The sequence below is a fragment of the Nomascus leucogenys genome, chromosome 6, assembly GCF_006542625.1.
Source record: "Nomascus leucogenys isolate Asia chromosome 6, Asia_NLE_v1, whole genome shotgun sequence".
Lineage (NCBI taxonomy): Eukaryota > Metazoa > Chordata > Mammalia > Primates > Hylobatidae > Nomascus > Nomascus leucogenys.
In genome coordinates this window covers 104,422,904-104,448,559 of record NC_044386.1, presented here as the reverse complement: position 1 = coordinate 104,448,559, position 25,656 = coordinate 104,422,904, and the positions used below count along the sequence as shown (strand labels likewise).

At 40.9% G+C, this 25,656-nt stretch overlaps 1 protein-coding gene across 1 annotated transcript in view; it reads right to left on the bottom strand.

Annotated features, from left to right (window-relative positions):
* AKAP13 (A-kinase anchoring protein 13) overlaps window positions 1-25,656 on the bottom strand; it is a 335,978-nt gene that overhangs the window by 135,006 nt on the left and 175,316 nt on the right. The window contains exons 6-8 of the mRNA XM_030814959.1: window positions 18,570-18,768; window positions 11,805-14,976; window positions 8,076-8,197 (exon numbers count right to left, since the gene is read on the bottom strand). Of these exons, the coding sequence (XP_030670819.1) occupies window positions 8,076-8,197; window positions 11,805-14,976; window positions 18,570-18,768 (3,493 nt within the window). The remainder of the gene's footprint in view (window positions 1-8,075; window positions 8,198-11,804; window positions 14,977-18,569; window positions 18,769-25,656) is intronic.

Below are 25,656 nucleotides of genomic sequence, written 5' to 3'. Positions count from 1 at the left end.
TGTATTTTAACACTCAAGAATATATCTTATTTACTGGTTTAATAATTGCCTTTCCTACTGGAATATGAGCCTTTGAATGCAGAGACTATTTTCATTTCAGCATATCTGAGGCATAGCACAGAGTTCAATGAACATTTGTTGAACTGAGTACTGAATAAATTAGTACACCCTTGCAGTAAACATAAAGTGACATGGAAGGTTAAATGAGTACCACTGTGGCCTGATATAATTGATAGCTTCTTCCAAGACCATTTAAAAATCATTATCTAAAATCACTCATACATACTGTCTTAAGATGGGACTGATAATTCTGAGTTAGTTTAAAATGAGATTAGAATTATATCTATTGCCTTTAAAATGCCTATTATAGGCTAGAATTTCCTAACTCTGGTTAATACAAACAACCTTTGTAAGAGGCATCAATATCCCAAATTTACAGATGAGGAAACAGCCTCTAAATAAATGAATCAAAATTATTCAGCTGGTAATTGGCAAAACTGGGGTTAAAACCTTAATTCACTGAGCTCCATAATCTTTCCCTTATACTTAGCTATTATCATTGGCTGTCAATATAATAAGAATGAACAAAAGAGAAATGAGTGTAAGTAGTAGACAGAAAGAGTGCTAAGACTCAGATACAGTTATTTTCACTCAAGAGGGGGTGGCATGAGACACACATCCCCTCTAAAATGCACACATGACCTATGATTCAGCAGTTCTATGAAAGAAAAAAGTAGATTCTAGTATAATTGATTTTAATATCACAGAACAAAACACCTTGGAAAACATTTAAGACAAAAGTGATTAGTTAAGGATTTGGTTAAAGAATGTGTGATTTAAAAAAAAAAAAAAATTCCCACATGCTGGCTCACACCTGTAATCCTGCACCTTGGGAGGCCAAGGCAGGAGGATTACTTGTGCCCAGGAGTTCAAGATCTGCAACACAGCAAGATCAGAGAAATTAAATAACTTGCTTAAGGTCACAAATGTACAACTAGATCATTAAATTATACCTTTACATACATTATCTATGGGTAGTTTTACACTAAGTTTATAGTTTTGCCACTTGTGACTTTGACTTTACGGTCTGGGATTCTTTGAGGTACTTCTTTTCTGCAATTGTATTAAAAATTTGTATTAGGAGCCACTGATAATTTCCTGGAAACTCTCCATTTCAGAGGAGATATAGAGTCTCCAAAAAATTTACATGAAAAAAACTGAGAATTAAATTTTCTGTGGTTGATGCTAGCTCTAGCTTTGGACCTAAATGGGATAATTTAGGGAGAGCCTGCCTCTCTTAAATGCCAAATGTATGCAGATAAAGAGTTTCTGGCAACTCAGAAAGTGGCCAATTTGCCTTTCCCTAGGTGACACACACATCACAAAACTATCTACGTGAATATGATGGCAGAAACATTTTTAAAGGACCTTTTTAAAAACTGACAACTATTAAATAACAGGGTGGGATGTATAAGCCATTTTGAATATCAGCATTATAAGTTGTTGGGTTAGTTACCAAATAGCTTAGAGGCTGCCATATTTTCCCATGGCAGCTGAGCATGAAGGCTCTGAACAGCCACACAAAACAAAAGCTTTTAACCAAATTCCTAGACTAGGGAGGGAAATACAAGTTCGCCCCCTTTAGACAACAGAAAGAAAACAGAGTGTTTCATTAAATATAATAAAAGGACATAGTTCAGGAAAATATTAACAGGCAATATTCTAAGACCAACAATGCCCTTACTACAATCCTGAAGAAGCAAACATGAATACTGTTGTAAAAATAACTAAGAATGGAAATTCAGTTAATTTGATGTTTGGCTGTATAATTGCAAAAAAAAAAAAAAAAGATCATGGTTCTGATTTTAAATGCTTTCTTGATTGAGGCAGGTATGTTAAATAAAGAGTAGCTTTTCCCAGTAACCTAATACTCAACACATGGGATTTTACAGTTGTCCCTGAACATAGTTGTTCTTGAGTGTTTGACTGCTAGGACCATAGGAACCCTGACAATATATACTGGTTTGTAGAATTAACTGTTCCATATGGCTAATAAGCTTATGCAAAGAGCATTCAGAAAAGGAACTATTACTGAGATACCTCAATAAACAGATGCCCCAGGGAGGGAAGGTCCTTCCTAATGAACTTGGCCATATCTTGAAGAGAAAAGATCCCTACAACATATGATATTGGTTTGCAGTACTGGGGCATACTATGAAGGCGAATGGTGTCAGAAGGCCTTCTTTTCTGAACTTAAGTATTCAATGTCATCTCCCGCTTTCCTCCAGCATCTGGCTCAATATCATACCATTCTTTAGGAAATAAAAGGCAGGTCTAAAAAATCTTCCTAATTTCTGCACCAAAAGCAAGCACTTTGGAAAAACATCATCTTAGTGGTATTTAGTTGCAGCTAAACAGATTATAGTAAGAACATAAGACTTGAAGTGTATCAGCTTACATCTTAAAATGGCTGAAGGAATTTCTCCAACTATTACCAAAAGCATGAAAGTATAACGCAATGGTTTTAGAATTTCAGCATGCATAAGTATCATTCAGGGATGCTTGTTTAAAACGCAAAACCCCATCCTAAACCAAGTGGATGGGACTTCCCAAATGTACCCTCAGATGATTCTTCAGGAAATAGTATAGTGGAAAAATTATTAGCACAGAAATTGGGTTCTAGTCCAGCTGACAGTTAACTAGCTGTGAAACAAGGTAAGTCATTTAACTATCCTGAATCCATTTCTTCTCTTATAAAGCAAAGGTGCTGGACTTCAGAAAATCTTTAAGGTTCTTTCAAATTGTAAGGGTCTCAGAAGTAAAACAAGTTCCGTGTCTTTCAATTGCAAATTAATGCATTAAGCTATTCCTGAAGCTTTTATAACGTGTTCAAGAAGCAGTAACTGAGTCTGAACCACCATATTCCACTAGTTACTAAAATAAGTGAATAGCATATTGTAATCTGAAGTTACTAAACTAATAATAATGCTAAGCTGTACTTATTTTGAGCCAGGCTCTGATCTAAGTACTTGATATATATTAACTCACTAAGGAAAAAAAGATGACAACGAAAGGTAATCTGAATACCTTGAAATCAGTAAAGCATATAGGGGGAGGTAATGTTGAATATTAAATTGCAATGGGCATTAAAATTTTGGCAATACTCAGTAACAAACCACAATTATAATAAAACGATACGATTAATGGGAATAAACCACATTATGTGTAAAGTAGTAACTTTGCCTCAAAAATTGTGAACATTTTCAACCAAATAAAGAAATATCAGTAAAGACTATCAAGAAACCTGCAGCATTTAACACATACATGTGTTTTCTCTGAGAATATAAGTAAACGAATACAGATACTAATTCCTTCACGAACTATGATTTTCAGCACTGGATCTTTAAAGTAAGGATTTATTTACAATACATGTGTCAAACAGGTTAAGGAATGAAAAATAACTCCTCAGTTTGTATGACAGATATCAGACTAAAGGACTAAAGAAAACAAGAACTCAACTAGCTTTTTTCTTTAAATCCTTGGTAGTGCCACTCGACAGAGGTTCTTATGCTCTTGACCATTACACGTTTAGAGAATGTTACAAAACTTCCATAAGAATTTAAATGGATTATTTACATTTATTAGAAAACTGCCATAAATTTACCATAGTACTTGTTTTCAAGCCAGTAGCAAAGCGTAAGATATAGGAATTTGTCCTATTTTACATTTGGAGAGGATGATTCAGTGATTCAACGAAGCAATGACTGGCCTATTCCTAAGGCACGCAGATAGACGGGGTATGTGGCAGAAAGATCAGGTTAAATATTACACAAATGCCACTCCTCCCTCAAATATAATCACAGACTCTAACCCTTTTCAGCATGAAAACAGACTCTAGAAGGTTAAAGCTAGAGAATGATTAGAGACAAGGAAACTGAGCTCTAGAGAGGCTGTCAAAAAGCTATTTGGGAAAGACAGAACTTGATCCCACTCCCAACCTGTAGTTTAAAAACCAGAGGTTTCACCACAAAACAATTTAAGAAATCTGCTTGCTTCTTTTTTCTTTTCTTCCACTGGTGCACAAGTATTTATTAGGCAGGGGCTCACATGCTATTGCCAGTGGGATATTAACTCTTTTTTACAGCCCATGAAAAAAACTTTAAGTAGACTTTTTTTTTTTTCAAGACAGAGTGTTACTCTGTCGCCCAGGCTGGAGTGCAGTGGTGCGATCTTGGCTCACTGCAACCTCCCGGGTCAAGCGATTTCTGGCTAATTTTTGTATTTTTTTTTTTTTTCAGTAGAGACAAGGTTTCACCATGTTAGCCAGGCTGGTCTCGAACTCCTGACCTCAAGTGATCCGCCCACTTCAGCCTCCCAAAGTGGCAGAATTACAGGCATGAGCCGCTGTGCCTGGCTGAGATTTTACATTTTTTTAATGGCTAGAAACATAATTCAAAACAATAATATTTCACAACACGTGACCATCACATGAAATTCAAATTTCAGTGTCCATAATAAAGTTGTATTTAAGCACAGTGACACTCCTTTGTTTACATACTATCTACAGCCACTTTCACACTCACAGCAAAGCTTACTAGTTGTGACAGAGACCATATGTCTCACAAAGCATTTACAAAAGTCTGTCCTTTACAAAATGTTTGCAGACCTCTGCTCTCTTTCCCCATCCAGTGAAAACCTATATGATGAATATAGTATGTGAAGAGTTAAATGGGAAAAATTAAAGTGTGTGTCTGATTTATCCTTTCAACTCACAGCAAATAAGGCAAGTTTGTCAGAGCACCATGGAGAAGAGTTAAGTAGTAAGATTTCACATCATTGTAAGAATGCTGTGAACACAAAAACTTCCTGAATTTAGGCCTGCAAATCCTCAAGAACTGAAAATCCCACTGACATATGCTTTCCCCAACTCTACACGGTGGAAGCAAACACAAAGCATAAGGTATTGATATCTCCCAGCTAGAGACAAATTACGTGGTTCTCAGGCTTCTTACAGCAACTTTACCAATCAGAGCACAGGTTGCTTGAGTCAAGGAGGAATTGCCCTGTTGTGTAAGTCCTAGATTAGAAAGCAAACCTCAAACTCTTCCAGCTGCCTTTGGCCTCAAGCTAGTCATGTGACTCTCCAAGGGTCTATTCTTTAATCCGTAAAATGAGGTATGCTGACCAACCAGAGGAATATTCACTCTCTCAACTCTTAAAACTAGAGAAAAAAGGAGAAGAGGAAAGGGACTGAGAAAGGAGACCTTTTCTTTTCTTTAAGTAATGTTTTGTTTTCTTCTTTATAGCAGACAAGATACCATTAGAATAGAGATATCCCTCATCAGAAAGCAAAGGGTCTAGAGCCAAGTACCAGCCTGGATTCGATGACTCTAATCACTACAATATTAAAATGGAGTACTAAGAAACAGAGGTATTTGAATTCAAGGATGTGAGTTTTTTCCTTCCCTTTCTAAGGGGCTTCTGGAAACAAAGACACATGTACCCATGCAGGGTGTGTTCTCTTTTCTTCTCACAGGGGTAAAAGCAACATTTGTCTGAATAATGCCTGCTTTACAAGTAGCCACCCAGGCATTAGTCATGAATATTATGTGTAATAAGGGCGGGTTAGAACAGTCAGCACCTTCATACCAACAGTACTCCAATACAACAAGCCTTGTTCATCACTGTTCATACTCTTGAAACAATCTGGGATAGTCTGTTCCATTTACCTACCGTGAAATTTCAAGAAAAAATACCACTTAGTCCTTTGAAGAGTAAAAACAGTGCAATGTCAAGTGTAGCCCAAGGAACATGGACTTTCAAAGGGGCAGCATGAGTAAGTTCACTAACTTGATTTTCAGCTTTCTATTTTTTTTTTTTTTTTTTTGACCACCATGGAATCTAAAGCATAGGGCACTGTTTCTCTCAACAAGTTTGTTTTAAAAGTTAATAGCTGGCTGGGTGCAGTGGCTCATGCCTGTACTTCCGGCACTTTGGGAGGCCAAGGCGGGTGGATCACTTGAAATAATAAGTTTGAGACCAGCCTGGCCAACATGGCAAAACCCCATCTCTACTAAAAATACAAAAAATTAGCCGGGCGTGATGATGAGTCCCTGTAATTCCAGCTACTCAGGAGGCTGAGACAAGAGAATCGCTTCAACCCAGGAGGCGAAGGTTGCAATGAGCCAAGATCCTGCCATTGTACTCCAGCCTGGGTGACAGAGTGAGACTTCATCTCAAAAAAATAAAATAAAAGTTAATAGCTTTAAACAAAGAAAAATAATCTCAAGACCTTGAAGAAAAATATTTTTAAAACCAAATAAATGGAAATTACCATATGACCCAGCAGCAACTCCACTAGGTATATAAAAACATGTCCATATAATTTTGTACACAAATGTACATAACAGTAAAAAAAATGTGGTATATCTATACAAAAAAATCCACAAAAAAATGTGGTATATCTATACAACGGAACAGTATTTGACAATAAAAAGAAATGAAATACTGATCAATGTCACAACACGGATGAAACTTGAAAATATTATGCTAAGTGAAGGAAGCCAGTCACAAAAGATCACATATTGTGTTATACCATTTATATGAAGTTCTGGAATGGGCAATTTACGTACTATCTACAGCCACTTTCACACTCTCACAGCAAATCTCTCTATGGATTTACAGAGAGAAAAATAGATTAATGAGCTGGGGGAGGGAAAAGTGAAGGAGAGGCACACTGCTAATGGGTCGGGGGGGTTCTTTTTGGAGTGATAATGTTCTGAAATTAGAGCCTTAGTGGCGATGGTTGCAGAACTCCGTAAATCTATTTAAAACCAATGACCTATGCACTTTATTTGATTGGGTGGATTTTATGGCATGTGAATCATATCCCAAAAAAGCTATTCGTTTAAAAAAAAAAAAAAAAAAAAAAAAAAACCATATTGATTGAACCTTTTTTTCTCTTTTTTTTTTTTTTTTTTTTTTTTGAGATGGTGTCTTGCTCTGTCGCCCAGGCTAGAGTGCTATGGCACGATCTTAGCTCACTGCAACCTCCGCCTCGCAGGTTCAAATGATTCTCATGCCTCAGCCTTCCAAGTAGCTGGGATTACAGGCGCCCACCACCACACCCGGCTAATTTTTTTGTATTTTTAGTAGAAACAGGTTTTCACCAATTTGGTCAGGCTGATCTTAAACTTCCGATCTCAGGTAATTCACCCACCTCGGCCTCCCAAAGTACTGGGATTACACGTGTGAGCCACCGCGTCTGGCCTATTGAACCTGTTTTTTCATTGCTGAAAACGATATACTTCATAATTTAGACAGTTACTATTGAGCTATAAAGTAAAAATCTCATTTTGGCTATCAGTTTTTATATAAAGAAAGAAGAGTCAGGTTTAAGAAGGGTTTATAGGCCAGGTGCCGTGACTCACATCTGTAATCCCAGCACTTTGGGAGGCTGAGGCGGGTGGATCACTTGAGGCCAGTTCGAAAACAGCCCGGCCAACATGGCAAAACCCCATCTCCACAAAAAGTACAAAAATTAGTCGGTCATGGTGGCGCATGCCTGTAATTTCAGCTACTCAGGAGGCAAAGGCAGGAGAATTGCTTTCACTCAGGAAGAAGAGGTTGCAGTGAGCTGAAATCGTACCACTGCACTCCAGCCTGGGTGACAAGAGCAAAACTCCATCTCAGAAAAAAAAAAAAGAAAAAGAAGGAAAGAAAGAAAGAAAAGGTTTATAGATCCCCTTTTGTGATAGCTCAGATTTTGTGACAATTTAAGCTTACTGACAAATCTTAAAGTCTTGTGCTCAAGGGGAAAATGTTTTTCAGCATAATCTGTAAGAAAACATGTAATAGCCCATTCCAAAACTTTGCTGTGTGGTATATACCATTTATGAAAGCTTAACTGCAGCAACTGCAGCAACATATACACATTTATATAACAGCACAAGAGAGAAGGGGGAAAATACTATTTTGCCCACTTACCCTCAAATAAAAGACAAAGCCATAAATAAGACACAGCAGAACAGGATAAACATATTTTGTGCTCGTACAGACTTACTGATGCCACTTACCGCCTGGGTCATTGGGCCTTGCTTCATCTTCAGTGTAGCAGCTATGCTCCCTACAGCCACTTCTTCAGAAATCGAACTTGCTCTAAAATCCACTTCATCTTCAGCTTTCACGTCTGGCATTTCTGAAAGTGCAGGGGGGTTACAGAGTACATTTTTTAAAACTGATTCCTGTGCCTTACTATTCATACAACATGCTCCAGGCTTCATGCGTTTTGTTTTTCTTTTGCGTTATAATGGAAAAGTATTCTTTTGCTGTCAGCGGCTAGTGTCATTTCTGACCCTATGCTGAGCTATTCCTTTATCACATGGTTACTGGTTTTCCCTAGCCTTTGTAGGGGCTTGGAACTAAGTGAGGGTCCAATTCAATGTCTTTTGAATATCCATTTCACTACTGACTTTTTATGACAAATCTGAGTGTAGCACCAACTTGCATATGGAAAACTAAATTCATAAGCTTCAGGGGAACAGATTAATAGCTGAAGCTAGGTAGTCCATCTTGGCCATCATCAAAAAAGCAAGAAGGATTTGTACAAAACAAAAAGGAAAAAGCCACTGAGAATGAGACAAAGCCTCTGGGACAAGTATGACTTTCAGTAACATACAACACACTCTGATCCACTCATCACTGTAACCGGTAAGAATGAACTACTCAGCAGTTACTTCTTATTTTTAACCCTTATTTCTTCCAAAACTGAAACCTAATCACAGACTAGCTATCCCTTTCTTAAGAGAAACGTTTCTGTGCATGTTTTCTCAAGAATTACACAGTTGTCCTCTTGCTGGTCATGTTGACAGACCAAAAACAGTGGTGGTTTTTGTTACTTGACCACCACATGGTCAAGCAAATACAGGAAGGAAATGATAAACGATGTCTGAGGCAAATTTAGGCTTCTGACACTTCTTTAAAGGGGACTGACGATTGAACAGTCAAAATTCACCTTAATAATCCAAACGCAAATGGAACCGTCATCTCGATTTCATGTGGAAATGTATCTGTGGTTATTAACCTAGTGATGCCACTACTCTGGCGAGAAAAATGCTCCCCACACTAAAGAGCACAGAAGTTTCTTTCACCAAAGAATAAATTATATTAAGATTTTATTCTAGGAGCACATGACATGTACAAAAGTCTACCTTAAGTTTGTAAGAGTTACATTTCTGTAGATGAACCTCTTTTCTTCTTTCTTTGCCCTTATAATTATGTAATCTTACCAGCAGTTTAAAAATGGGTAAACAAGTTTCCTTGCCCAAAGAACCAAAATCTGTGTTAAATTTCAGAAAATGTTATTAAAGTTAAAATCTGACTAAGCAATCCCCTTAGAACTATCCCTTGATCAAAACATCTCTAAGTGAGTCAGAGTAATTTCTGGGGGGAAAGAGGGTTGCTTTCCTCTGGGGATGTGATTTTTGGTACCTCCTTCCTTTCCTATACCTATCAACTTTGAAAAGATGCATCTTGGCACAGCAACCAATCACACTAGTAAACAGTGATTACTGACACTTGAGGGGTGTCGGCAGCCTCTGCAGGACTGGCGTGGCTCAGTCATGCACCACTAATTTCCTAAGCACTGTGGTCAATGCTTTTGGTGGGTCAAGGGCCACATCTCCTTCTTTCAAACTGGCTCCTTCCAAATCAGCAGTTAAACCTATGTCTTCTCACTCATAAAACAGTATGATTAAATCTATGAGTAGAATGTCAACTTGACAGAAAATACCCTTTGGCTCTGAGATCACACTTAGGTGTTTTTTCTCTAAAGCAATGTGACCAGGGATTTTCCCAATCCTGGCCATTTTCTGAAGAAAGCACCGATTTCTTCATGACTGGCTACTTTCTCTGTAGTCTGAGACCATGAATACGGAGTTCCTCTGCAGTTTGAGACCATGAGTATGACTCCTTTTGGTAACAGGACAAGTAACTCACCTACACAAAATTTACCAACCCCAAGCCCACATATACTGCTGAAAGTCCATACATTTTTCTTCCTTCTCAAAACCTCAAAATCCTAAACATCCATCATTTCTCACCATCTTTACTATATGTGCTAATAAAAATAAAAGCCTGAAATTCCCCCTGGTTTTTACTTTTTGTCACAGGATACTACAGAGACTATCCCCACAGAGTTCACACTTGCTTGAGTTAAATTCTGACCACTGAGCCAGAAAGAGAAATAATTCCAGCCCATGTGGCCAAGGACGCAGCACCGAAATGAAAAGAACATCACCAGGCATCAGCTTACAGCCACTCCCATTCTTCTGAAATGCCAACCTGCCAGGGCCCCCAAAATAGACTTGTTGTTGTGGCTTTTTTTAAAAAATTAGAGACCTCATTTAAATCCCGAGACAACAGCCAACAAGTATCTATCACTAACAATCCAAAACATTAATAAAACTAAAAAGCTAAAGTAATCAAAAATTCTACCTCGGATTCCTTAAATCCCTCAACTGGGGAGGAAAAAGATTATAAATGGCTAAAAGCTCTTTACCAGGGAAAATGACCACCGTATTTAAACTGCACTTCTTCCAAAGCAACTTCTTTTGCTCCACTGATTCATTTCTCTCCATAACCCTCCCCCACATTCTTAACACATACGTGTAAAGGGATTTTCAAAAATTGAAAAGAACAGCAAAAATAAACAATAAAGACAAAACAGGCTACTTCTTACCTACAAAAGCCTAAGGGCAAGCATAGAGATAGGTCTTCTGTCTACAGCTGGTAACAGGTGGTGGTATAAAAGTGTGCATCAAACTGACCTTTAAAGACTTCAGGAGTCAAGATCGTGTCCGACTCTCGTTTCAGCTTCAGCCTCAACCCCCGATAAGAAGTTTTATTCAGATAGTTTATTTCCACGGAGCAATAGCGGTTTCTCTTTGCTGTCTCGGAACATGGTTACCCACAGATGGAACAGGCTGCTGTGTGAGCAATCTGCTCAGTGCAGCTGCTTCACCAAGATAAAGCAGACACAAGGTCTGCCCTGTGACAGCAGTTCAGCAGACTGGGCTTGGGCGGAAATCCTGCATCCTATCCCCTGCACTGTGCAGGGTCTTGAATTCCCAGACTGCTGCCCAAAAGCAACAGGCAATGGAACTAGAGGTCCGCTCCCCATGCAGGAAAAGGAAGGAGTTCCCCGTTAACACCCCTAGCCCCCCCCCCCCAAAAAAAAACAAAAACAAACCAAAAAAACCACCAATGACCTAATACCACCATTTTGGATGTTGGGAATTCAGCTTAGAACAATACTTACAGCTGTTCATGAAACCACTCTGACTCTAAATTTGCTCAGAATACAGACTAGGATGATAGGGGAGGAAGGGAGTTTCAGGCTTGTAGATAAAACATAGCTTTTTGGCACTGTTTTCTATGGTACTAGAGAAAAGGATTAAGCCATGTGAATAAAAACATCTACTAAATTCTTTCATCATTTTAGAGTACCTGTGATCTAGGCATTGTTTTCTAGGTTTGCAAAGTTGCAACCACTCCAGAATGACAGACAGGAGTGTGTTTATAAGCTTAAGCAACCAAGCAGTAAGTCTACAATACAGGAAGCAAAATCTGTCCAACCCTGAGATGACGCGCCTCTCCTGATGGTGGTGACTATTAACTTGGCTACCTACCCAATGAGTGCAAGACCTCAAAACAACAAAGATGCCTGTATTTTTACCAGGACACCACAGTGACTCTTAAGAGAATCTGCTTCTCAGACTGTTAATTTTGTATTATGTTTTGCTTACCTGTTGCTGGCTCAGGCCCCTGGACAGGTAAAATAATCTTCTCTGGCTCCTCCCTTCCAGCAAAACATCCTGCAAGGCTCCCCGTGGCTTCCTCAGGAGTACTGCCCATTGGCAGGCTCTCCCCAGGTGGGAAAGTACTCATTTTTTCTGTAAAAGCATTCTCTAGCCCTTCAGTGAGAGGACCCAACTCAGGGCTGGACAGTGACATGTGACAGGCCTCCCCCTCAGTAAGCAGTGCTCCAGCGGCCTTGACTTGTTCGATGACAGCATCCACTATACAACTGGCAGTCTCCTCTATCAAGTCTGCTCCCTTAGGCAGAGGTGCGGCCTGGGCAGAGACCGTGCAAGGTAGAGAGGGAGTGCTCCTTTCACTGCCTGAGGGCGGGGCTCGCATGACTTCCCTCACACCAGCTGGGGCCCCATCATCATGGGCTGAGAGCCCCATGTCTGTGGGGAACTCCTTGGCAGCAGGCTGCAGGACAGGATGTGCTTCATCGTCTATTTGGGCTTCCTCAGCGTCGCCCATGGTACAGCTGTGGTCTGCTCCCTCCAGCTTCCCTTTCTCCCAATCAAGAGGTATCATCTCTGGGGTTCCAACTCCCTGTGGGTCAGTCACAGCTTTGTCCTGTAAAGCTACTGGCAAACTTAGGATGGCATTCTTCTCTTGGCTCAACAAGACGTTTGGCATCAGGATGTCTTGGGTGTTGTGTGATATATTCTCTCTTCTGGGCTCAGCCGTACCTTGTAGAGCATTAACCCCAGTAACATCCACCGTCACATTTCCACTCACCTCACAGGCACTAGTTTTTCCCTGGGATTGAGTGTTCTTCACTCCAACATCCAGAGGAGAAGGCTGACTGCAATTAAGAGCCTCAGACCCATCAGACCCATCTGGCATCAGACATGGCAACAGAGCGGAGCTGCTGTGCTCTGCCCCCAAGGCTTCCTGCCTTGAGTCTGTGGCCAGACTTGCTCCTGGTGGCACCAGGCTCTGGGCAGCCCCACCTTGAGTCAGCAGTGAGACCTGTGGGGCCACTTCCTTGTTATGTTCAGTTTCTGCCTTAAGACAGGCAGACGGTGCACCCGGTGAATTACTTAGCTGAAGTGCTTTGTCTTTGGCACAGTCAGTTGATATCGATTTTTCATGAAATTGTAGAGTATCTTGTCCAGGAGGTGGTGTTCTCTGCTCTTCTTGCAATGTTCCTGAAGACAGAGCACTTTCCTTAATAGAGGAACAAGTCACTGCTTTATCCTTATCTTGTTCCTGAGCTGCAGAGCTTTCTGAAACCACCAGAAGTTTTCCTTCTTCAGTCAAAACTGAATCTAAAGCCAAAGTGGTCTTACCCACACTTTGCAGGGAAGAGTCAGTGTCCCCCTTGATATTCAGAGCTTCTGGGGTTGCTGGAGCGGCAGGACCCTCATGCTCTCCACCAAGTCCTGTGGGACTGGTATTCCCCATCCCGCGCTGAAGCTCTGCAGCAGTGGAGGATGTGGACAGGCCTGCTGCCCTGTCTTCTAGTGACTGCGTATCAGGCTCATTCGAATCTCCATCTGGGCCATCTCTACAATCTGTAGCCGTATGTAGTTCAGGAGTTGCTGTTCCCTTTTCTTTCTGGGAGGGGACAAAAGAAAGTGCGTCATCCTTGGTTACTGATTCACTGCCTGGACTGTTTGCCAGAGAGAAAGTACTGTCTGATATTACTGCCTGGTCTGGCACCAGTTCTTTCTCCATTTTAGGGACAACTGGATGTGGATGTGAAACCCCCTCAAGCATATTTGTTAAAGGTTTATCTAGTTTCACATCTTTTCGTTGGCCTTTGTTATCCACCACTTTGAAAGGACAAAAATCCACCTGTTCCTGGGTATCCCTTACAGGGTCAGAGGTGACTGTATTAGCCTGTGGGTCTTCACAGTGGGAGGCACTGGGTGGATCTTGTGAGCTGGGTTGCCTTGCTGTGGTGCTTTCGGGTTCGCTAACTATGTTATCACACAGTTTTGCAACCAAATCGCCACTACAAGTCACTGTGCTCTGCTGACATGCAGAGTCTGCACAAAGTTTATCGTCTCCAGTTGTAGAACAAATGGGTGAGGATTTGCCCTTTTGGCTTTGAGCATGAGATGAATTTGTTTCTGAGTTCTGGTGTGGCATTACATTTTCTTCTAGCCCAAGAAGGGCTAAATCTGAGGGTGACATTGCCTCACCTATGCCTGCTGCTAAGAGAGTATAAGGTTCTAATCCATCTGAAATCTTGTCTTTTGCAGCAGCTGGAATCACCACAGAATTCTGATCTACTGGAGCATCAGCACTCTCCTCATGACTTCGTGAAGTTTCCGTTTCTGCTGTTTTTTCGGTGGAGGTTTCTTCACTACTTAATGCAAGTGAAGACTCAGCAGGTTTTTTACCATCCAGGGAACTGGCGGCAGGGGCACAGTTTGGAACACTGATTTTATCCACAGGCTTACTTGTGACGTGCACGTCAGAGGCTCCAGTTGTGCCAATATTAGAGTTCTCAAATCTTTCCTTTGTACTTTCCCCTCCTTGAAGCACATTCTTCTGAACAGTGGCATCTGGGTTCATGAGCCCATGTTCCATTTCCCCTGCAGTCTCTGGGGTACTGACATTTGTTGTTGAAATGCCTCCCAGTTCACCTCCAGAGGAATACTGGGCTGTGCCTGGCTCCATGACCAAGTCTCTCTGAAGCATAGCATCTCCACTGCTCAGGGACTCCTGGTCTGTGGGCATTCCAGATTTTGTTCCAGTTTCTTCATTTCTGTTTCCACAGGACGAAAGGCCTTCCGTGCCCTTTACTCCACAATCAGGCAAGCTCTGAAGGCAGTTGTCTTGATCAGATACAGTTCCAGAGTCCACAATAGGTGCTGGCTCCACCTTTTCCCCTTTTCTTTCCACGCCTTTATTTTTCTTCCTACAGGAACGGTCTGTATTCTCCTCCTCAACTATGCTTGACAAATCACAGGAACTTTCAGTCTGTGCAACAGGGCTCCCTGGGCAGCACTGAGTGCTCTCAGTCTCTTCAGAAGAAGAAAGTCGCTGAGGGTCCATGGGCTCCGGTGCACAGGGAAGAAACTGGCCATCTGTCTCTGGGGCACTGGAAGGATCCTGTGCCATCGTCATTAAGGGCATAAGATTGTCCATCTGCTTGAGGTTTGTTTTCTAGGAGGAAATGAAATACACTTTTAAAAAGTGCCCACAGGAGAAGATGTCACTGACACCTCTAAGCAAAAATCCTGTTGGAGAGAACTCACTTCCATTCTAGCCCTTCTAAGGTCACATGATAAGCGAATCTAAAAGAATACAAATAAATTTCCTCTTATTTCTGATATTACTTTCCTTTCATATCTGCCTATATACTGGGATGTTCAAAATGGATTAGGATATATGAAATATCTTTCTAAATTTTGAACTTATTTTAGGAAGTAGATTAAAATTGAGTCTCGCCAGGCATGGTGGCTCACGCCTGTAATCCCAGCACTTTGGGAGGCTGAGGCAGGCAGATCACCTGAGGTCAGGAGCTCCAGATCAGCCTCAACATGGAGAAACCCTGTCTCTACTAAAAATACAAAATTAGCCGGGCGTGGTAATGCATGCTTGTAATCTCAGCTACTCGGGAGGCTGAGGCAGGAGAATTGCTTGAACCTGGGAGGCGTAGGTTGCGGTGAGCCGAGATAGCGCCATTGCACTCCAGCCTGGGCAACAAGAGTGAAACTCCGTCTCAAAAAAAAAAGAGTCTCAAAAACCTGATTTTTAAAAAGCTCAGTGAATATCTTCAAATGAGCTGCTAACATTAAGGTGGGCTCTCTCATTGAGGCCAGGCTGGAGTGCAGTGGTGTGATCATAGTTCACTGCAGCCTTGAACTCCTGGGTTCAGGTGACCCTGCTGCCTCAGCCTCTTGAGTAGCTAGGACTACAGGTGTGCACCATTGCACCTGGCTAATTGTTTTATTTTTTGTAGAAACAGGGTCTCACTATGTTGCCCAGGCTGTTCTCCAACTCCTGAGCCTACAGGATCCTCCTACCTTGGCCTCCCAAAGTGCTGGGATTATAGGGTGTGAGCCACTGTGTCCCACCTATATTTTTCACTGTCTTCAGAGGGGCAGAGCCTACTTCCGCCCTGCCTCATATATACGAGTAAAAACAAATTCTAGCTCTTTTCCATTACAAGGTGCAGCCAATGCTCCTGTGCCCTAAATACTTACTGAGGGGTTCAGTGTCCTTTAATCCCCAAAATATGTTCCAACCAATCTAACTTAACCATCGAGTTATGGGGTCCTAATTTCAGAAACAGTGGCATGGCAGATATTCTTTCACCTTTTGATAAAATCAGAACATATTAAATATAAAATAAATGAGAACATATACCTATATACTGTCAGAGTATATTATGGATACTATATGTAATCTCAAAAATGGATTTTGCAACTTTAAAGTATTTTTAAAATATAAACAGATACAACCAACGGCATGGGAATGATTAAGAAAATCAAGGTTCATAAAACTGATGGAAGAAATACTAGCCATTATTAACTATGAGGACCATATTGCAATTGGAAAAAAGTTATTAATCTAGGTTTATAAATATGCAAAAATCCCATATGCATGCAGCAAGTTTTAAAATGGAGAAAAACAAATACAGGTGATCTTTAGTGATTTTATCTTTGTATCAAAATTTCAAAAATTCTTACAAAAATATTTTCTCAACACCTAAAAATCTACTTTTCCAAACATCTGGTTTGCTCGCCACTCATTACCTGATCTACTGCAATAATATGCATACCTACTGCCATCCATCCTCTCATTCACCTACTCACTCAGTGAATATATTGGGCACTTATAGGGTTCCATCATCAGACCATTCCTATCTACCTACTGAGCCTACTGTAAAAGTTTATACGTACAAGTATAAAACGTGTCATGCTTGTTAAAGTCTTTCTATTAGAGTGTACAAGCAAAATGGACTTTCACTAAAGGTTTCTGTGTTAGGCTCCTTAAGAGTATTCAAAATTAGCTTATTTCCAGTCCTGCTGAGAGTACAACAGTCTCCTAAAAATCAGGAAATTAAGTCATTAAATTTAATAAATGGTAAACATTATAAAACAGAAATCTGGAGAAACAAGTAGTGCTGCCTAAAGAAAGTAGCACACGTATGTTCCCACAGTTTTAATTTCTCGCATTTGCCTGCCAACTATTCCCATATCTTGGCAGGTAGCTTTGGCACCTGCAAAACTGTATCTTCAAGTGGACTACCATTCACCTAGTAAAAAGAGCTCTAAGGAAAAACCTGATTGCCTAGAAGTCCACTAAGAGGAAAATGAAATGTCACTTGCTCTGGAACAAACACAATTCTAAAACACAAAAGTGGGAGCATCACATAACCCTATGGAATTTCTTGGCTTGCTGGTCTCAAATAATGCATGCTCCCAAAGAAGCCTCTGGCATTGAGCTGACCTTAAATGAAATTATTGTCAAGTGGTTTCCAAATCAAATCAGCTCTGAAATAAACTGGGTGGAAAAATCACCTAAACACAGCCTTTCAGATGTTATGGCCAAGAGAGATGTACATATATGACGTTTCTGTTATTCGTAATAAATGCTAACAGGGAGTCTGTAATGTTTTTATGTCTGGCAACAACTTTATCTTGAAGACTTGAGTGGATTATAAAATCTTTTCTGTTTTTTTTTTTAGTGATCTTTGTATCATACAACTATTCATTTAAATACAGTAACACTATATTTAAATGGTATGATCATCACTCACTAAAACAGTTGTAAAAATACTCCTGATTAAATTTGGTTCTTGTTCTTTGGCAACAATCTCAGAAACTGTTTTGCTTCTTTCATTTTGTAAAGTTAAGCCAAACACAGACAAATATCCTTTTATGCCAGGAAAATTTAGTTCTAGTTGTTGCATATTTCTGTACCTGAAACGTGTGTCTTTCATTATTCCCAAAACCAATGAAAAAAACCTCTCAGTCCCCCTACTGCTACAACCTTAATGCTAGCTCTGATCTGTAAGTGGTAACATTTAATACTGCTAATACTGCTTTACAGGTCTCACATGGGGAAAGTCTTTCTTTTTCTGTTTTTGAGACAAGGTCTTGCTCTGTCACCCAGGCAGGAATGCAGTAGTATAATCTCGGCTCACTGCAACCTCTGCCTCCCAGGCTCACGTGATCTGCCTGCCTCAGACCCCCGATTAGCTGGGACTATAGGCGTACACCACCATGCCCAGCTAATTTCTGTAGAGCCGGAGTCTCTCCATGTTGCCCAGGCTGGTCTCAAACTCCTGAGCTCAAGTGATCCACCTGTGTTGGCCTTCCAAAGTGCTGAGATTACAGGCATGAGCCACTGTGCCTGGCCAGGGAAGTTTTTGTTGTTGTTGTTTTTGTTTTTGTTTTTTTGAGACGGAGTCTCGCTCTATTGCCCAGGCTGGAGTGCAGTGGCGCAATCTCGGCTCACTGCAAGCTCCACCTCCTGGGTTCATGCCATTCTCCTGCCCCAGCCGTCCGAGTAGCTGGGACTACAGGCGCCCGCCACCAGGCCAGCTAATTTTTTGTGTTTTTAGTAGAGATAGGGTTTCACTGTGTTAGCCAGGATGGTCTCGATCTCCTGACCTCGTGATCCGCCCGTCTCGGCCTCCCACCAGGAAAGTATTTTTATGTTCTAATTATATCAAGGTTCATTGGAGGAGGGTGGGGACACACATACAAAACACAAACATGCACATACTTAAAAGCTTTCTGACTTACCATTAGTTGCTGTTGGATGTTCATAAGTTTAAAAATGTGTCCAGTGCAACTGTCTCCAGGAAATGGGTGTTCATGATGTGAATCAGACTCAGAGGTTAACGTATAGATGTCCAACTCTTGATGATGCCTCACAGAACAGTCTCCATACGGTATTTCATAGGATAAACTGCTCCAGGAGTCTGGTTCTCCAGCATTCTCCCTACACACAAGCAATCTCTGGTTAATATATATATATTCTGCCTCCTAGGCACAGGCTTAACCTTCTAAGTCTTACTTCATATTTCTAACCTGATTGTTCTTTGAGGTTCCACAGCAAAAATTAGTATATATACCTCCCAAATGATTCAGGCATATAACAAATAGCTCCATCCTCCTCACAAGAGATCACAAATGGGTTAAATGAAAACTGCAGGACTCCTAGCCCTAACAATGTTCTTTAGATCAAGATAAAGAGATGTCTGGGATCTAATAATAGTTAATATTATGCTAACAACCAAGTAATGAGGAAGTGCAAGGAAGATGGTTTTAGCCTGATTTTCAACAAAATCAAGGCTTATTAAGAGGTGCTCTTAAAATAAATTAGACCATATGCTAACTACAGTCAATTATAATGGCAAGAGAAGAACCACTCACTCCAACCCTTATAAGGGCACTCCAACTTTTCTAACAATAGGTGCAGAAAACACCCTCAAGATTATTGAAGTCAATTACACAAAGAAAAACTGTTACGATGACATATTGTTCAACACTTGTCAATATAATTATCATATCCTATTTGGAATAAAGCACTTGGTTCCAAGAACTTAAAGTTAAAATTCGTAAAATTTAAAAAACAAGCAAGCCTGCTCAACTCATATCATTATAAACATATATAACAACTTTCCACCATTATATGCCAACTGATTTGAACAAGGCAAGTGGGTTTCTCCTCTAAAGGCTACAGCACCTCCAATTCCACCCTTGCTTCCAGAAGGCATACCCATGCCCGTAATGCCTGCTGTGATACCACACATAATCTGCGCTGTGCTTTTTTGCAGCAGATGAAAGAATCTTGGGGCATACAAAAAACAGGGATGAGGGACACAATCATACCCCACACAATTTCATATTATTAACTATTGTACTTGAGCACACATTTCAAGTGTTAAGCACCCTCTTCTACATTCAGCACAAATGTAAATGTCTGAAGCCCTAACCATTGGTGTCACTATTCTTTCTCATTAGTTTGATACACAGTATGGTATACAGAGTTAGAGATTTCTGGGTACAAAATTTTATTTCCTAGCTATACAATGCTAGACAAATTTCTTAACTTTTCTGAGCCTTAATTTCATAATATGCAAACATGGATATTATAATCTAAGCACTGTTTTGAGAATTAGAGAAAATGTGCATAAAAAACATCTATGGTGTTTGACACAGAGAAATCACACACGGATACTGCCTATTCTTCCTCCTTCTACTCTTTCATTTGTTTAAAAATAATTCCTAGTAAGCCTTCCCTTCTTAAAAGTAGAAAAACATTTCTACTTTTTTCTATTTTTCTACTTGTATCAGAAAATCCTACTTTCTCTGAAAGCTTTAAACATAATGAAAACACTCCTCAAACAGCATTCTGATAAGGTGCCTAGCAGCTCAAAGATCAGGCACAATAATAGATTATGCTTTCCATCAACCCTTTCTTCCTTATCTGAAATATTATTTTTCCTTTCCTTACAACATTAACACTTTTGAATATCATTTATTTATTTATTTATTTATTTATTTATTTATTTATTTTTGAGACAGAGTCCTGCTCTGTCGCCCAGGCTGGGGGGCAGTGGTGCGATCTTGGCTCACTGCAACCTCTAACTCCCAGGTTCCTGCGATTCTCCTGCCTCAGCCTCCTGCTGTGATTACAGGTGCGTCCACCATGCCCAGCTAATTTTTTTTGTATTTTTAGTAGAGACGGGGGTTTTGCCACATTGGCCAGGCTGGTCTTGAACTCCTGACCTCAGGTGATCCATCCACCTTGGCCTCCCAACCTATATCACAGTTATAATCCCACCAAAGCAAACGATAGATTGGTAAAGTATCCCTGAGATTCTGGGAGGAAGGTTATATTTTATCATGTTTTAAAATCGAAGAAATTAAAGAATTAAGAAATTACTATAGACATGCTATCTAGCCACTGAAAAATATGAGAAAGATTACTTCAACTGTCTCTCCAGAGTTTTTTCTACTAAGTCACACCTGTCTGTCATTAACAATTCACCTGAGACTAATTGGAATTTTAAAGCTAAAAATATGCTACAGTGGCAGCCATAAAAAAGGATGAGTTCATGTCCTTTGCAGGGAAATGGATGAAGCTGGAAACCATCATTCTCAGCAAACTAACACAGAACAGAAAACCAAACACATGTTCTCACTCATAAGTGGGAGCTGAACAATGAGAACACATGGACACAGGAAGGGGAACATCACACACTGGGGTCTGTCAGGCGGTTGGGGGCTAGGGGAGGGAGAGCATTAGGAGAAATACCTAATGCAGATGACGGGTTGGCGGGTGCAGCAAACCACCATGGCACATGTATACCTATGTAATAAACCTGCACGTTCTACACATGCATCCCAGAACTTAAAGTATAATAATAAAAAAAAATTTTTAAAAAATGCTACAGTGGAAAACCTATAAGGCAATGGAAAATCATGTACTGGCTGAGGGTAATAATAATTGAGTGTACTCAAAAAACTACTATTACAACTTCCACACCCAACAGTGGCTCCCTAAAAGCATCTTAAAATAAGAACGACATATGCTATACTAGATGTTTTACGTATTTTACTAAGCTGCCACACTCTGAGTGAAATGACCTCAAACAGAAAAGCACTTGTAAAATACTCTCAACAGTTCAAAGAAATGACTCAAAGTCAAATAGTGGGGAGACAACTTCTCTATCAATTTAGCTTTCAAGCCTACATTGACATAGTCACTAACATGCCTTATTGTGTGGCAGACATTAGTGGCATATCTGCTTAATCAGATTATCACAGACAGCCATATTCCAACAAAAAAGATCGCTGAAAACAAAACCTGCTTTATATACCACCACTGAGCATGACCCAAATATAACAAGATTAGAGGACACTGTTTGCCAAGGCAGGAACAATTAAAAAGTGATACAGTCCATTCTCCTCGAAATGGAGTATTCTACCAACCTTCTCAAAATTAAATTTGAGAATTTAATTCTCAAATTGTTCCATTTCTAATATCTAAACCTTGGGAAATCCCTTTCTCTAACCACAGCCTACTTACCTTCTACCTCTCCCACTCTCACCTTCCAGAGGAATGTGCTTTTGTTGTCACAATTACCTCCAGGTACTAACCCTTCCATCTCCCAATTCATGTCCCTGGGGACTTTTGTTGCTTCCTCGTCCCTCTAGATACTAAAGATCAGTCATTGCAAGTATTTTTCCACTGGCTTCCATGAATATCTGTTGCTACTGACACTCTTCCAAACTCATTTCGCCTACAGGTCTGGGTAAGTCCCATCATCCATTCATTCAGCAAGTATGTATGTGCCAGGCACTATTTAAGGTACTGGTGAAGCAAACCAAAATCTCTGTTCTGTCGAACAAGGGGGACAACAGCAATCAAGATGAATAAGCAAAACACCTAGAAGATAGCAAGTGCTACAGAGACTAAAGCAGGAATGAAGGTTGCGATTTTAAATGTGGTGGATCAAGGGTGGCCTCATTAATGTGACATTTCAGAAAATATATTTCCTGCTCTGTATGTAGCCATTAAAAATAACTGAAATAAAAGTTGAATAACACTGAAATCTACAAAGTCCTATGAAATAAGCAAAATAAAAAGTAAAAAAAAGTACGTAAGTCTAGTCTGTAAAACGCATAAATATAAAAAGTATCAGGGTGGTTGAGATATACATTTTACCAATCTTTTTAATAACTGCTTCAAAAGTTCCATTCAGCCAGGCCTCATTGCTGCTCAGTAATCCTTTTACTCACCTGTATACTAATATTCCCCCACTGGGATTAAAGTTTATATAATTTCCTCTAATGCCAAACATTAACCTTGCCTACTTCATTCTCAAAAGACCTTTTCTCCTTTCTCAGTGATAAGCTTGAGGCCATCTAATGTAAGCCAAAACAACTGTCATTACAAAACAAACAAACAAACAAACAAACAAAAACAATGCATTTCCCCACCCTCTCCAACTTGAGGATACCTCTTCTAGACAGAGGTTTCGCTCTGTTTCCTCCTGCCCTCCTTGGATCCCTGCTTCAGTAAATCATCCCCTGGCTGCCTGCGGTTTTCCACCCACTTCTGGACTAGCTCCTTCCCCACTCCAGCAGTAGCAATCCTTATTTAACCCTGTCGAACAGTTCTCACCCAAGGAATATGGCCCCCAGGGGACATTTGACAATATCTGGAGACATCTTTGGTTGTCACAACTAAGGAGTAGGAGGGGATCCTACAACGCACAGAACTGCTCCCTACAACAAAGAATTATCAGGCCCAAACTTGGTAGTGCTGGCATTGAGAAATCCTGCTGAACGCACCGAAACACGTTCTGTCTTCCTCTTTCCTTCAGGGAGTCTCACCATCTCTACCTCCTTTCCAGCCATTTCAACATTTTAAGGCTTTGTGATCTGGCTCCTACTCACTTTGGTTTTTGTTTAAGACAGAGTCTCGTTCTGTCACCCAGGCTGGAGTGCAGTGGCGCAATCTCGGCTAACTGCAACCTCTGCCTCCCAGGTTCAAGAGATTCTCCTGCCTCAGCCCCCCCGAGTAGCTGGGATTACAGGGTGTGTGCCATCACACTTGGCTAATTTTTCTATTTTTAGTAGAGACGGGGTTTCGCCATGTTGGCCAGGCTGGTCTTGAACTCCTGACCTCAGGTGATCCATCCTTCTCTACCTCCCAAAGTGCTGGGATTACAGGCATCGGCCACCACACCAGGCCTCCTACTCACTCTGAACGCTACCAAAGCTTTGTCACAGGTTTCCAGTGATAAGTAAATATCAAAATCCAGTGGCTTTTTTTTTTTTTTTGAGACGGAGTCTTGCTCTGTTGCCCAGGCTGGAGTGCAGTGGTGTAATCTCAGCTCACTGCAAGCTCCGCCTCCCAGGTTCACGCCATTCTCCTGCCTCAGCTTCCCGAGTAGCTGGGACTACGGGCGTCCGCCACCACACCTGGCTAATTTTTTGTATTTTTAGTAGAGACAGGGTTTCGCTGTGTTAGCCAGGATGGTCTCGATCTCCTGACCTCGTGATCCACCCACCTCGGCCTCCCAAAGTGCTGGGATTACAGGAGTGAGCCACCGCGCCCGCCCCAGTGGCCTTTCTTTATCCCTGTCAACCCTGAGTTTTGCAAAATTTAAAAATGTCGATCTGGCTGGGTGTGGTGGCTCACAGTTGTTAATCTCAGCACTTTGGAAGGCCGAGGCGGGCAGATCACCTGAGGTCAGGAATTCAAGGCCAGCCTGGCCAACATGGCGAAACCCCCTCTCTACCAAAAATACAAAATTTAGCCAGGTGTGGTGGCATGCACCTGTAATCCCAGCTACTCGGGAGGCTGAGGCAGGAGAATCGCCTGAACCCGGGAGGCAGAGGTTGCAGGGAGCCGAGATTGTAGCATTGCACTGCAGCCTGGGCAACAAGAGTGAAACTCTATCTCAAAAAAAAAAGAAAGAAAAGAAAAGAAAAAAACATGTTGATCTGATTCTTCTTTTAAAATGTATTCTCATTTGCCATCCACAAAAATCCATCCTACCCATCTACTGTTTTCCCTGGCTTCTCTTCCTCATCTCCTAGAGGTGAACACATCAATTCTCTGAATTCAGTCCTCTTCTTTCATCCATCCTTTTCCACAGCCCCAGTTTACCCCCACAATCTCTTTCTCTTGACTCAAAGTCTTAGTTCTGCACCAACACTTCCAACTACTTTATGAATGTCTTTACCAGGGTGTCTAATGGGCACCTTCAAATTTCAAACCTCAATTTTATGTTACTCCATAACCAAAAGCAGCAGCAATGCCAAACCTATTTCCATTTATGAAACCACTGCTACCCCTAGTAATACCACTTCCCTTGTTCAGAACATTCTGAACATGTTGACTTTGTGTTTGCAATGCTTCCCCCATTCAGCTCCTTATTTCAAATCCTATAGGCACTGGTCTAGTTCAGACTTTGACTGAATTACCTGGACTCTTACAGCCACTCTTATTATGGGGCAATTACCCTAGGGCCTTCACTACCCCCCAATCTATCAGAAATAACTGTTTCAAAGCAATAGTGACATCATTCTTTTGCTCAAAAGCTCTGTTCTACAAAACAAAACAACGCTTTTGTTGTTCTTTTTGTATTCAGAGTAAAATACATGTGTGCCTGTATCACCTAGGCTTTCTCTCTTCATCATAACCCTAATTCTACAAAGCATCCTATCTCTACTGTATAGATATATAAAGTAAAGAGCCACAGAACTTCATGACCAAGGTCACCCAGCTAATAAGCAGAGCCAGAACACCATCTCTTTCCACTCTACCACAGTGCCTTGATAGGCCATGCCACACCAGCAACTCTTCTGCCGGGCCATCACCATTCTCCGTATTCACCGATGTTCTTTTCCAGCCACAGTTAATCTTCTTATACCCCATTCTGCAGCCAAACTGTAAATGTGCATTCCTCAAAGACACCTCATCACCCAGGGATTCCAGCCTATCCAAAACCCACCCATCTTTCGGTCTGGCTTACTGATCACTTTTCCGTTCTTTTCTCTATGGACAAAGGATCTTTTCCCTCCTCCTTATTATATTACTCTCTTGTGACTTTTTTTCTTTTTCTTTTTTTTTTTTTTTTTTTTTGATAGAGGGTTGCTCATGCTGGAGTGCACTGGTGCAATCTCAGCTCACTGCAGCCTCAACCTCTGGGGCTCGAGTGATCCTCCCACTTCAGCCCCCTGAGTAGCTGAGACTACAGGCACGCACCACCACACAAGCTAATTTTTGGATTTTTTCCTAGAGACACGGTTTCGTCATGTTGCTCAGGCTGGTCTTGAACTCCTGGGCTTAAGCAATCTGCCTGCC